The 14,854-nt window shown below is 33.7% G+C and overlaps 1 protein-coding gene across 3 annotated transcripts in view; it reads right to left on the bottom strand.

Annotated features, from left to right (window-relative positions):
- Positions 1 to 588: 588 nt before the first annotated feature.
- The window catches only part of LOC148955040 (tudor and KH domain-containing protein homolog), a 68,408-nt gene continuing 54,142 nt past the window's right edge, over positions 589 to 14,854 (bottom strand). For 2 of the 3 annotated variants that reach the window (XM_089099898.1, XM_089099908.1), the window contains exons 7-9: positions 14,296 to 14,519; positions 11,449 to 11,608; positions 8,194 to 8,350 (exon numbers count right to left, since the gene is read on the bottom strand). In XM_089099898.1, the coding sequence (XP_088956024.1) occupies positions 8,282 to 8,350; positions 11,449 to 11,608; positions 14,296 to 14,519 (453 nt within the window). In that variant the 3' untranslated portion in view covers positions 8,194 to 8,281. Of the gene's footprint in view, positions 728 to 8,193; positions 8,351 to 11,448; positions 11,609 to 14,295; positions 14,520 to 14,854 lie in introns of those variants that run through there. The other variant, XM_089099903.1, reaches the window with a different exon arrangement.

Genomic DNA, 14,854 nt, shown 5'->3' with positions numbered 1-14,854 from the left:
TTTAACTTCCTTGGCTTTTTCAGCATTAGTCAAACGGACATAAGCAGACACTTTACCATCTTTGTCAATAGTGTCTACAAACTTAATTTCAGTTGGGTCAACAAGGGTTTTCAACTATCTTTAATATAGTTCCAGACAACACTCTTATCAAGATCGGTAATATGTATAATTGAGCCATGTTCAGTTGCTTCTGTCAGTTCCTTTATCAGATTCTTCTTTTCTTTCTCCTTCCTGTCATACTTCTCTTTCTTCATTGCTTCCTTTTCCCTAAACGATTTGCCCTTTTCAGCAGACCAATCATCATACCACTGTCTGAACAAAAAAGTATCCTCATACTTAACATTCTCCTGTTTCAGAAAAGTTTCAGCCTCTTCTCTAGTCTTAAATTCAACTAGTGCAGTACCTTTAAAATGTGGTTCTTCTTTTGAACCATAGTACCTCATTGTGACTTTTTCAACACCTTCAAATTTTTTTAAAAACTCCAAAATATCATCCAAATTTTCAGATTTATCGAAGCCTTTGCAGTAGACTGTTCTCCAAGCAATCTCTCTCTTAAGCTCATCATTAATTTCTGGTATAAGCTTAAGTCTTCTGATTTTTGTTGCATCCTCAGAGACTTCAATCAACCCAGCTTCAGACTTCCTCAATGCTCCAGCAGCTACTGATGGAATATCTGATATTGATGCCAGTCGTTTGAATTTCAACAAAGTTTCCATAGAAACCCAGCCTGAAAAAGAGAGAACTATTCAATGCAAGACTACATGTCTCTTTTTCAAATTACCCAGGTCAAATCTAAACCAACTACTGCACTCAGAGACAGAAGAAACCAAAGAAATTAGACAACATCAATTCTACAAACACATCACACAATATAAGGACAATAGCCCAATGCGCATAGAAGACGCAAAAAGTAACTAATCCTGGAAAAAATATAAAACAAAGTTGTGATTATTTCTGACAGCCTCCAATGTGAATGAGGAAAATGGTATTGTTTATAGATAGTAATTGTTATTGAAATATATGGGAATTGTCCAGGAGGAATTTTCTGCAGACAAGCTTTTTTCAACTGAAAACAAGGAGCAGCATAAAAACTTCAAAGGAACAATTTTTTTTTCCCTATATGAGGAGGCTATGCTTCTTCATCCTAACCAAGGCCAAAGTCTTAAAATTCTTCATAAATACTTTTCAGTCAAAATCAACAGCCTTGTGTTTTAGCAGTCTCTCTTAAAGAATTGCAACAAAGAGCTAAACTTTAACATAAAGAGCAACAAATGAAAAGGGGACAGCCTCCTTCTATAAAGAACAATTTCTATTTTTTTAGTTTAATACTGCTTAGTACAAAAGAACCAATAAAGTCTTCAGACAGCCTCCTTATATAAATAATAATTTCTGTTTGTTTGAGTTTTAATGTTGCTCTTTACTTTCAGTTAAAAAAATTGTCTTTTTTAATTTAATTTCTTACAAAAGAACCAATGAAGTTTTAAAAAGGCAAAGTTAATTGTCTTTCCAGAAATTAAATTTTCTTGTCCATCTAGATTTGTCACTTATCATTTGTTAGCCCAGTTTAAAAAAGGGGGGCTACTTTTCCCTCCCGGAATATAGAAAAATGTTATTGGCATGTAAAAATATATCTAAAAAACAAACCAATGGGATTAAAGTACACTTATTAAGTAGAAGTAAGGGACATTTAAGATGGAGCAAATGATAATTCATTTGCTCCAAAATGCCAATAGCCTTTAAATCAAATGGAAGAAATTTGACTAGGTAAAAAAATAAATAAAGAAAATGACCATTTGATGTCTTAACTGCTAATAAATAGTTTTAAACCAGCCTATTTGCAAAACCAAAGAAAAGAGATACAATACATTTGTTTAAATTTAAAAAAAATGTGAATAATTCTTTAAAAAAGAGACTGAACCAATCTGTGTTCAATTTGGTTTGGTTTTGGAAATTGGAGTTTAAATGCCAATTTGCCATGACATTTTCCTTTCGACCCTGTTTTACTTAACTTGCTTCCTCTGTCTGAGGCCAAAATATGATATACTTATTTTGACCCCTTCCTCTCATCCAATGCAGCTCAAAATTTGTACACATCTTGGGTTTACCTAACATTTTAATATTCTGATATATTTGAATCTCAAAAATACTTAATTATCCTATAATTTAGTCTATTACTTCAGAAGAAACATAATTCACCATATGTTTCCTAGTTCTATTTCTTATGTAAGAGCAGCTTGGCACTTCAGAAGTGTGCTGGGCCCATAACTTAGAAGTCAATGGATTGAGACCACTAGCTGTTTTTTTTTAAGAATTGAAGACTAAAATAAATAAATTGAAAATAAATTTTTTGGTTCTAAAGAATATTTTTGATATACATACTGCAAAATTTTCTGAATGTTGTGAACTCTTTTACTCAAACCTGTAAAAATTTAAACACGGTGAGCATTTTCTTTTTTTTACAGTTAGATGTCAATAGGTAGTTGACTGAAAATACACAACACATTTAAATTTTTTGAAAATGTTTACCAGTTTGAGTAAAAGATTTCACAACATTCAAAATATTCAGAAAATTTTGAAGCATGTATATCAAAAGTATTCTTTAGAACCAAAAAATGTATTTGGTAAACATTGACTTAATACATATATTGACTGAAATACAGAGGGAATATAATACATAGTGAGACTAGCACCTTTTTATCCTATATAGAATGAAATACAAAGTGAATATAAAATACAGAATGAAAATATAGGCAATTATTTTTTTGTCAATATAGGTAAACTACTTGCAACATGATTATCTTCTCTGAATTTCACTTGTCCCAGGTCCTGCTTCTTATTATTTTTTTTTTTAATAAAATCCAAAATAGCTTAACATTTCATTAGTTTTCAAGTCATAAGAATTGTCACAAGTTGTATTTACTATAATAGACACTTTTTAATTCACTATGTTCTAATTCAATGGGAACATGCAGAGTATGCTATATAGCCCCCCCTCCTCACAACCACCACTTCACACAACTGTATTAGTACTAAAGTAATTGAAACACAAGCGCGTGCTTACTGTTGTAAGATAGTTTAAAGTCCCCCCCCCCCCAAAAAAAAAACAACATGTGATTAATCAGGATCGATCACCTATGAGACAAAACAGGGTAGAATAAATATATATATATATATATATATATATATATATATATATATATATATATATATATATATATATATATATATATATATATATATATATATATATATATATATATATATATATATATATATATATATATATATATATATATATATATATATATATATATATATATATATATATATATATATATATATATATATATATATATATATATATATATATAATCCATTACCTTTTGGATGAGAAATCTTTACTAAGAAATTACACTATCTCCATTGGCAAAGTGAAACTTCTTTATAGTAAGAGTTTACTTGTTTTCTATCAAGGTAGAACAGATATTGCTTATAAGAGTTTTTAAAGAGTGGTGTGCATTAGTATTTGCATTGACCATGGGAATTTTGTTAAAAAGTGAACAATTAGGGTTATAATTATAGAATACAATGCTTCTAAATCACAATAGCTTTATGCAGGAGTGGATCTAGAGCAAAATCTTGGGGGGAGGGGCTATGTGACAAAGGTGCCAATAATTGACAAATTTATTCTAAAAAAAGAGTGAAAAAAGGAAAAAAAAAAGGGAAAGAGGGCACCAGAAAAAATCTTATGGAGCCCAGGCTCCCCCCTGGATCTGCCAGTGGCTTTTTTTTATCATGAGCATTTTATATTGTGAAAAAATTATTTTAGTTATAAAAGTAAGAACAGTTATGTTTTTTTTCAGTAAAGTGCAAATTATGTTCCGGCCTTGGGAAGCCATAGGGGTTTTGAGCCCAACTTGTGTTAATTTCTGCTCGTTTTGAGTTTGACTCAGTTATTTATTGTAATTTCTGTTCGTTTTGAGTTTCATTTATTTATCATTGCTGATTTGTGGTAGTTTCACGCTTCGTAGATTTATTGATTTTATTTTTGCTTATTTTTTGTTTAATGGAGTTCTTTGCTTTTCTTTGAAAAACTTATTTTGTGGAAAACGGTTTTTTAATTAATCATCAAAGTACCAGGTACACTTTGCTAATGCGCTGCCTATTCATAGAAAAGGGATTTGAAAACAAAACAGGAATTCCGTAGCCACTTATAAACTGTCAAATGTCTCCCATGAATGGCTGCTGAGAGCTCGGTATCACCTCTCTTCCATTACTTTTGGCTCATCACTCATCAGTTGCCTTCTGTTCAGGGCTTTCACTATCCCCCAAATTTTCGGGGATTCCCCCGTAAATCTCTGTGTCTCCCCGAAAAAAGAATTACTTGAGCCTAGGGGTGCCAAAACGCCTGGGCCTAGGGGCAACATAGATTCAAATTTGGCCCTGAGTGTTATGTGAACTTAAAAGAATACCTAGCAACAAACGGAAAATTCACTGTTTTGTTCCAAGCTTTTAGTATACCACTTATGAATTTACCAGATAAATATGCAACATAGGCTCAGGGGGCAATAATTGCTCATAGATGCTACCCACTAAGAGGCTTTTTTTGTTCGAATAGTGAGAGAATAATCTTTTTTCCATTTTCTTTTGGCTTTCAGTAAAGCGCTAGTCAACTTTATGACGGCACAAGTGGAGGAGTTACTTTACCCCATACCCTCCTGAATAGATATTCTATAAGTAGTAATCGTGGTAGATTTTTTTTTTTACCGTTTTTGTCTTTTTTTTTCATCGTGGTGAAAAAAAAAAACAATCCGTAAAAGAGTTGTATTTACTACCGTAACCTGATACCTGAGGCAATTCCTCACACTTCACAGTCCAGATTAATTTTGATGTTTAGAAATTTTTTCTCTTTCAAAGCTTTTCGACTGCCAATTTAAGGGCTTATTTTATATACTAGTCCAGGAAAACAACTGAAAAAAATAGGCCAAGCCTCAGCGTTTTAGCGAAAGAAATGTTTATGACCTGTAAAACCAATAAACTAAAACCAATAATCCCAATAATAAAAAGGTCAGCCAATCTCACAAAATCTTACAACTAAAAATGAGTTTTCATTAAGAGGCTAGACAAGTGATCCTTTCAATTGAAATAAAATAAAAAATAGAAATACTCTATATTTGTCTAATTTTAAGTAAATTTAAATTTTAAAAAGACTTTTTTAGATCTGAGGGGTCAGGAATTCGTATCATTTTGTGATTTTTGAAGTGATATAGAATTAAGTTTTGTAATGAATAAAATATCGTCTGATAAAACCAAAATAAGGGTCACCTATCTTAAAATCACTGGCATTCCTGTTTGTAGCCGATTACCTAGAAGCTGAGAGCACAGCTTCTTCTATTTTTTTTGTAATGTTAGTTTAATGTGGTTTGCGAAATAATCTTCTCACTTACCTCTTTTGGGCTCCAACAGGTAACACCTTATACATCCTGAAAAATAAAATTTGTTTTCTGGCAATTTTTAGGTGTCAGCACCACCATAAAAATGAAAGCACTCAACACCAGCAGATCAATGAACAGACAAGGACAAATAAGTTCTGGTAGTCTCTTGCTCACCGAGCAGTAGCCCACCACCCTTCTCCTTCTAATGAAAATTTCCAAAGAATAAAAGCAATTCACCTGTAATGAAAGTTTTGTTTCTCTAAAAGAGATTTGAAGAATCTCTAAGAGAGTATCTCTAAAAGAGATTTACAGACAGAAATAATACCTAAATTGTATCAAAGATAAAACATCAAAACATCCAAAAAAAAATATTAGATTGGTGACCCCAATTATCAAACTTACAGTAGCTCTCCATGTAAACGTCTCACTTTTAAGTATATATTTTCGATTCTAAGGAAGGAACAGACCTTAGGGAAAGGATTATAAGTTATAACCTGGAGCATATAAGGTCTTTATATAAGGGGTTGTTGTATAAACCTTGCAGGGGGCTCATTGGAGTGGTAATCAGAAGTTCTAGTGGCCTTTTGAAAAGTCACAGTAATTTGAGGGCAGCTATACCCCTTCCCCAAACACATAGTATTTTCTCGAAATGTATCGAATAGAAATACTGAGGTAGCCATTTGTTAAAAAATAGTCCAAAGATGATTGGTAGCGTGATTGCGTGAAGTAAAGAGCAATGTAGGCACAATGTATTATTTTTTTTTTTTTTGTGTGTGTTTTTTTTAGACCAGGGCACTTCGTATAAAAGAAGTTATCGTAGAAAATCCTAAACGGGCTTATTCAATTGGAAATTTGTAACCCCCCTCCCACTCCATGCCCACTATGTCCCCAAATGCATCCAATCAAAATTTTGAGATAGTCGTATTAATCAGCGGAGTTGAAAGGTCCAGTCATATGTTTTTGAACATTAGAACTTGCCCAGAGCCCTCAGGAGAAGGGTTGAAAGTTATGCCTCGGGGGAATATAAGGTACTTATAAAAAGGGTGGTCGTATAAACTTTAGAGGGGGCTCATTGGATTATAAATTGAAATTTCTAGTGCCCTTTTTAATAGTCAAAAGTGATTGGAGGGCAGCCTATCCTCCCCCTCGCCCATCATTTCCCCAAACACATCTAATCAAAATTTTGAGATAGTCATTTTGTTAAGCATATTTGAAAGGTTCAGTAGTTATATCATTGGGGATAAGGACCCCTCCCCCCACGGTACTCAGATAAGAGTTATAAGCTATATTAGTTGCCCATTGTTAACATTTAAGGGTTTGATGGAAAGGGTGGTCGCATAAACTTCGGATGTGGCTCATTCTGTTGGAAATTGGAAGTTGTATGTTCTAGTAAAGAAGTTTTATTGAGCAAGGTATGCATGTTTAACCTTTCCTTTAAAAAAGACGAAGGACATTTAGGAGATCCTTTCAGAAAATGTTGAGGGGAATATTGAACTAATTCAAGACATTTTAAGTGCATACGGGCTGTCAAAAGGGCGTAACTTAGGAATGAAGGAGTATATTAATTTGGAATTTTCAGGGAATAATAAGGGAGATGATCAATAGAACAAAAAGGTAATATTTATCCGCTGCTACTACTAGGACAACTACCACCACTACTGCTTCTTCCACTACTACTACTGCAACCACAATACTACCTTTAAAATATTCAGGGGAAATTTTAACTAAATCAAAAGTCACTATGTACAGAAAAATTGTCAAAAGAGCATATTTTTAAGAATGAATTTGAGCATTGAGTTGGAACTTTCAGAAAATGCTTCAAGGGGGGGGGTCAGTTAACCAAAAAGCAACATGTGCATTCTAGTGCTAACGCTGCTACCACTGTTACATTTACTACTAGCTTTAAGGATTAAATATCAATATCTGTGTATTAAACTGATAATCCACGTCATTATTTTTTTTTTCAGTAAAGTGCAAATTATGTTCTGGTCTTGAGAAAGCATGGGGGTTGTCAGCCCTAATCATGTTAATTCTTACTCGTTTTGAGTTTGACTCGATTAGTTTTTTAATTTTTATTCGTTTTGGGTTTCATTTATTTATTTTTCAGCTGTTAGTAAGTATATTTCGAATTTAGATGAAGTTTTCAAACGAAGTGGTTGTTTGTCTATGCTTCAGCTGATTGTTCAAGGTCTTTGCTCTTCATCTGATGATTTAAAACAAATATTACGCAGGGGCCATCCCGATTTTATTGGTCTTTGTGAGACTTTCCTCGATTCGAGAACTGAATCGATGTTGCAGCTCCCTGGATATAAGATGGAGTATTTGAACATTAGTAGGGTGGCTAAAGGTGGCCTTGCTGTTTATATTTTGGAATATCTTCAGTACTCTTTAAGACCTATCAAGAAATGAAGAAGGAATTTTCAAATCCATGTTTATTGAGATTAAAACCCAAACTAAAACCCTGATTGTTGGTAATATATACCGGTCTCCTAGTGGATCTGTTCCCTCTTTCCTTCAGATTCTTGATGAGGCTTTGGAAGCAATCCATCAACATTCATGTGAACTTGTCATTATGGGTGACTTCAATATTATTTTGTGTGACCGGAGGTCATCATCTTCCTTGACTTTTCTCTCAGCTATGCTTGCTTGTGGCACATTACCTTCTTTAGCTGGTTTCTCGGTTTCTCGTCGTTGTTCAAGTGTAACTGAACCCACTATTGTCTTAACTATTCATAAAATTTCTAACAGATTTTTTTTTCCAAAATTTGTATTTCATATATAAAGATACAAAAATAACAGAAATTTTGAAACAGTAGCCTGTTTCATGAGAAAACTTATCCACTTTTTTATACTAAATTGTTATCTTCTGCTACTGCATGTCCTTTATGGATCAGCTCTTCTGATATATTAGCAGCCTTGGAAAAAAGGAGAAACTTAAAATATTAATAAGCAAAAAAAGCCGCATATTTCTAATAAACTAAAACTCACAAAGAAAAAAGAAATGTTGAGTTTTAACCCGTCACAACTGAAGCTTAGTATTCATTGGTGAATTGTTAAACCTATTTTGAATTCCTGCATAGGCCAAGGTATTACAGCAATTTCTGTTGTATGACTTTAGGGATATATTGTTTGCTTCAACAGTAACACTGAAACAGATCCACATGGCTTTGTTTTTATTTACTGCTCTAATTTGTTTTCACAAATGTATTATACACATCACTGCAAAATGGTCGTAAAACTTACTGGTCTTAAATAATTGTAGCTATAAATTCAATTTCAGTCAATTAAATTAGGAGCCTATAGATCAAGGTAATTTCTAGGACTTGGTTCATTTGAATGCTATGCCCTCTATTTATAAATTGTGTTATGATTTGTGGGTTCAAGGAAAATAGCCACAGAAAGAGCAGCTCTTTAATGATTTTTTTTTTTTTTTTTTTGCAAACAAAATTAAGGAATTAAACTTTTGGGCAAACTTTAAAGAATCAAAAAATTCTAAAATTGGGAAAATATTGACTAAGATAAGGTATACTGTGTGTATGGAGTGAAAAGGTAAGAAATTCTGGTTTCTTTGGATTTAATTCTTTACTACAAAGTGCTATGATCTAACACCATTCATTATTTTCTCAAGATAAAAAAAAGGGGGGAGGGGCTTTGTTTTCGTTGTTAGGTTTAACATGGATAATAGTTACTATCCATGAATCAGCGTGAAACGGAGATTTTCTACATTTGAAAATTTAATTAGAAACAGGTTTTCTAATTTTCGGTTATTATGGGCTACGGTTCGCTCTTTACTAGGTTGTAGCTATTGATGTATTCATAATAATAGCATATGTTTTTGGATTGTTTTTAATACTAAAGACGTCCCAAACCCATTTTCGGCAGTGAACTGGGGGGGGGGAGAAGACATGGACTGATTTATACTGAAAAAATTATCAAAGCTTTAGTTCAAACAATTTTAGTCTGTGACCATTATTTTTTTTTTATTTAAAAATTCTTTGAAATGACTCTATTTAATGACTTTTACTATTGAAAATAACGGTGAAATTAATTTCACCGCAAAAATTTTACATGACGGCAATTCAAGTGCGGACAATTTTCATAAGATTCAATGAGTACCGATACATACGATACAAAGACGTCAACGACCATAACTCATGTTTGTCAGTACGAGATTTCAGTAAAATCAGTAGAATCTTGTTGAATTAGAGGTTTGTAGCACAATGCGAACGATCTCAATTTGTTTTTGCTGACTCATCGAACATAACGTCAGGAGGAGGAGCCACAAATATACCATTATTATTTTATAGCCAATATTATCATTTAATACACTATTTTAAAGTGCCTATACAATTAAAATAAAATTCATTAAGCAAAATGAGCGTGAATTTTTTTCCACATGCAAAATAATTTCCTCTTGGTTTTAGCTGGATAACATACCTTCTTAGTGTAATCCGTACAGAAACTACAATTTGTTATTACTAGCCTCCCCTCCCCCCCCCCCAGTGACAGTAAAGCCCAGAGGATGGAAAAAGTTTTCCTTCTTTCATTGATCGAAACGTCAAGGTTAACTGCACATAATCAAGAAATTGGCGTCAAACTGAAACCTGCTATAGAAAAAGAAGGTGAAAAAAGTCCCTTATTCGTTGTTTAACAAACTGCTAGCTAATTAGGCTACAACAAAGGAGTAACATTCAAACTCTCTATCTTTAACTTTGTTTTTCTTTCGCACAGCTTTTCTATGTTTGTTCTATTGTTCTATGTCTATTCTATTGTTATATGTTTATTCTATTGTTCTATGTTTATTCTATCGTTCTATGTTTATTCTATTGTTCTATATTTATTCTATTGTTCGATTCGAGATGGCTCCATAGTTCTTAAACAAATTGAGCAGAACTGCATATAGGAGATGATAAGACGTGGAGTTAACCACTTAAAGTTTATCTAAGGAAGCTCCTACCAGAAAAATAGTGGCCTACATTGCATACTTTTGTGTTCAGAAGAGAGCCCCCCCCCTGAGGATCTAACTTGTGTGTATATGAGGAAGCAATAAGTGCCCTTATTTTATCTTTTCCTGTGCATTATTAAGGTAAACAACCACTTTCCAGACAAACTTTCTCCAATATTCTAAAGCAAAGTAGTTGAGCTAGGTGACTGAAGCTTTCAGATATTTTTATGACCTTATACTTGAACCAATTCCTGAAATTTTCATTTGCCCAGCCCTACTGCTTGATTTGAAATATAAGAAATGTGCTTACCCAGAAAGCGACCTTGTAGTAAAAAATAAATTTTTGACAAAGACTTTCTAAGTTTATTCTACTGTCCGATATAGCTCCATAGTAAAACAAATCGAACACAACTGCATATAGAAGGAGATAAGAGGTCAAGTCCCCCAAAGGAGCTCCTTCCAGAAAAATGGTGGCCTAAAATGCATATTTTTGTGTGTCACAGCCCTCTTTCCTTATCTAACCTGTAGGACCTAACTCGTGTGTATCTGGAGAAGCACCAAATACCCTTATTACATCTGTTCTTGTGCACTATCAGGGTAAACAGTCACTATTCAAACACACTTTTCCCAATATTCTAAAGCTACGTAGTTGAGCTAGGTGAATAAAGCTTTCAGATATTTCTATGACTTTAAGCTAATTCCTAAAATTTTCATTTGCCTGGCACTACTGGTTGATTTGAAACATGAAAAATTGTTTGTCCGGAAAGCGACTGTCCAGTAGACGGTGCTTCCATATTTATACTTAAAATGCTCGTTGACTGTGCCTATGCTCTAGACCCTAGAGAAATTGGAAAGAAAAATTAACGCTTTCCCACACGAATTGGACAATATTTTCATTTTAAAAAACATGTTAGTACCAGCACGAGCGACGAAAAGCGTCACGAGAGGTAAATTTTTGGAAAGTATCACCTTTATACGAAAGTAGCACTATTTTACCACCCAAAGTAGCACCAAAAAACCTACGAGTGGCAACGCTATTGTCTACCTTAAAGTAAAAACAAATTATACCTTTTCTCCATCAGTGTTGACAAGCTTCACAACAGGTATTGGAGTTGGGCGATCGGGTGCAGATCTATGCTTTGAGACTTTTAATCGTAACTGTTTCCACTGAGCACATAAAGATAGCAGGCCAAAATCTTCAATGGCTTCATTCGACCAAGATAGACCCCTTATAAAAAAAAGAATAAAAACACCCTATTAAAAAAGAAAATTAAACAGAAATTAACAAAAAATCGACTCACTACTTTTTTTCAATATCAATAATGCAGCAGTTCATCGTTGCAGAAATAAACAATAAATTCTACAAACAATTGGTAACCTTATGGCCAGTTTTCCAAACTGGCCATAATTTCTGTTTTCTGTTTTCCCTCTTGAACACTCCCTTATTTCTGTTTGATTTCTTCAGTACTGATAGGGTATCTGAGCATTGTAGAGAGCAGTTTGATTTTATTTGGAATCTAATATTCGCATTTAAACGCTTTTTATAATTGTCTCTTGACAACACCATCGTATTATGCCTTATTGCACTAAAATTCAATTTTAGTGTCATTTCTGGAGTGTAAAGGCTTGAAACCATAAAAAGCCTACCACTGCAATCTCCACGATTGGAAGCTCTTAAACTGGTAATTAAAACCCCCCTCTTGAATACTCCCCTTTTAAGTCAAGTGGAAAGTGGAGTGTGCAAGTGGAAAGCAAGACAAAATTAAAAAAAAACTACTAAGGGGAAAAATTTTATCTTAATTTAATCATAGAAGCTATTTATTTTTATTTCAACACTACAAATAATTAGGAAACAAATTCATGGAAATTACGAAAAAGTGCTTGATACCCGAACGTGTCTTCTTTCTCTTTCTCGTTTCCCCAGCAGTACCAGGTCACTGGAACATCGTAAGGGCACTGCAATGGATAACCTTCTGAAGTTCTCGGAATTAGTGTTTTATTTCCCCCATCCCATAAAGGTGTGCATTAACTGGTCACTGGCATCATGTTACATAGCACAATTCATCCGTAATTTCCAAATAAAAGACGATTGATTCACTATTCAAACCTGCAATTATAATAATCACTACCGTCACACAATTTTTTTAGAGCTTTTTTTCAGCAGAAATTTTTGAGCCTGTAAAACTTTAGTTTCTCCCCCATACCTCTCAATTTTTCTTCAAATTCTTTCTGACTTGTGTGTGTTCCTAGACTAGATCTACATCCTGTTAAAATTTAAGTCCGATAAGAGTGAAACCTATTTATAATCTTAGAGCTGAGGCCCAAATTGAACCACAATTGAACCTTCCTTCTCATTCACACATAAAAAAATAATTATAATATTAGACCAAGTACGTGTAAAGAAATCAAAATCTGGTCAGGTGAATGTAAACTGGATAAAGTCCAACCTGAATAGAGTAATTATCAACCTTGCCATTGACGAAAAGATACACGTAAGCAGCATTATGAAAGAGAAGCGTTTTCATTGGCTTCCAGTGACAGAAATAAGTTGCAATCGCGGCTCTTCCGGTTCTTTGCCTTTGGTCCAAATTAATTTAGCTTGCCCAAATGGGTATTATAAGTTAGTAACTGCGAACGAAGTGAGAAACCTATTTTGAGCTTCTAATCAACACTAGTTCAAACTTATTGTTTTTCCTTGGACTGAGTTCAGTGAAACAAGGCTTAATTTAAGTATGGTTGACTTACATAAGAGTTAATTTCAAAGAGGGTTGATTTCAACGGGGTCCAGTTGAAAGCCGGTTTATTTAAATGGGGTTGACTGTGTACAGGGGCTCAAACAACGGTTCAGTTGCACGTGTTCAGTTACACACACACCCCGTTTATGCAAAGCATAACTTAATTGCAACACTATAATGTTTTTTTTTGTGTTCTTTAAATGAATTTGAATGTGACACAATTCATATAATTTTTCTCTTTTTTTAATAGAGGCTCTAAAGTAGTCAGCCAAAGTGTGCATATCCTGTCCATGACCCACCAAAATATTGCCTATGCCCCACGTTGGGAATCACGGCACAACAGTGTATCCGCTGCTTCATCTGAATTTCCAAATGGAAAACAGTTTATATGAATCAGATACACTGTTTTCGAAAGTCACGTGAAAAGATACACTATAAACTCGAAATGCCAACTTAAAGAGTATAGATAATTTTTAAGAGTGACGATTGGCGCTAGTGTCGACAAAACATCACCCATACCATCTAGCGTTTGGCGTTTCTTGCATTCTTTTTCAGAGTTTTGCAAAAACTCTTTTTGGATTTTTTTGCAAAATCACTAACACCATCTAGCGTTTGGCATTTCTTTCATTTTTTTTCAGAGTAACAACAATAGAAACTAATTTAATTAGTGTAATTGGTAAAATTAGTGTAGTATTAAATGTCTGATCCCAAAATCAGAGCTTGAAAAAATACCAAGAGATGCTACACTAGTTGGCAGTGGCATTTATTGTTCGCTGTTTTGGATGCCCGGCAAGTTTCACCGACTGTTTTGGATTTGGGAAGTACATACACTGTAAAGACTGTTTTGGCTGTTGTTACACTGTAAGGCTGTTTTTGATTTGGGAAGCACAGCACATACACTGTAAAGATGAACTATCAAGCTATGCAAAAATAGGAGATTCAGTATGTCTGTATATACAAATCAATTCAGCACAAGAAGCTAGCTTAATTCAAAATAGAGAAAAGGTTCAGATGCACTGCTTTTGGATTGGATAGTTATTTTGTTATCTTTGTACTATTTCTTACAACATTAAAATGAGATGTAAAGAGTAAAAGCTAGTTATATTCTCGGAGATAAAGTTGAATTTCTCCGCTTACTATTTTCCCCTACTTTTTACCTAGAAGAAGAATATATTCATACCTTGGAAGAACCCCTTCAAGCTGACATTCAATGGCCTGGAAACGAAGCAGTGAAAACTCTGGTAAAAGTTCGAAAACTTCAGACTGAGGCACTTCATCAGAATCTCCAAAATCAACGAAAAATACTGACACAGTTTTGTTCTCATCATCAAGTTTCATAACTGCTCCTCTATAATATTCTCCATCGGCAGGAAAGATGGCAGCTACTATCGCCCCAATATTCGGCTAAAATCAGATTTTTTTTTTTTTTTAACTGAAACTAACAAGAGAGGAGTGAAGATAAATAACAATGTCCTTACAAAAAATTGAGACGTCTAGGAATGGGTAATACGGTATCATAGACAAACACACAAATATAAAGTATTACAAGCAAACTTTACAAGAATATAAACATTATTTATTAGCGAACCGTTCAATACCATCTAGGCCTACATGTATAAAAAAAAAACATTAAAGACATCCACACTAGATAAGTAAACTATACCAAAACTACAAGGAAACATCATCATGCGAGGAACAAAAGTGTGTGTCTAGGACTTGGTCCTAAAATGAATCAGCAA

The sequence above is a fragment of the Artemia sp. Qi Xiang Cuo genome, chromosome 2 (assembly GCF_049724085.1).
Source record: "Artemia sp. Qi Xiang Cuo chromosome 2, ASM4972408v1, whole genome shotgun sequence".
Lineage (NCBI taxonomy): Eukaryota > Metazoa > Arthropoda > Branchiopoda > Anostraca > Artemiidae > Artemia > Artemia sp. Qi Xiang Cuo.
This window is presented reverse-complemented; position numbering and strand designations above follow the sequence as displayed.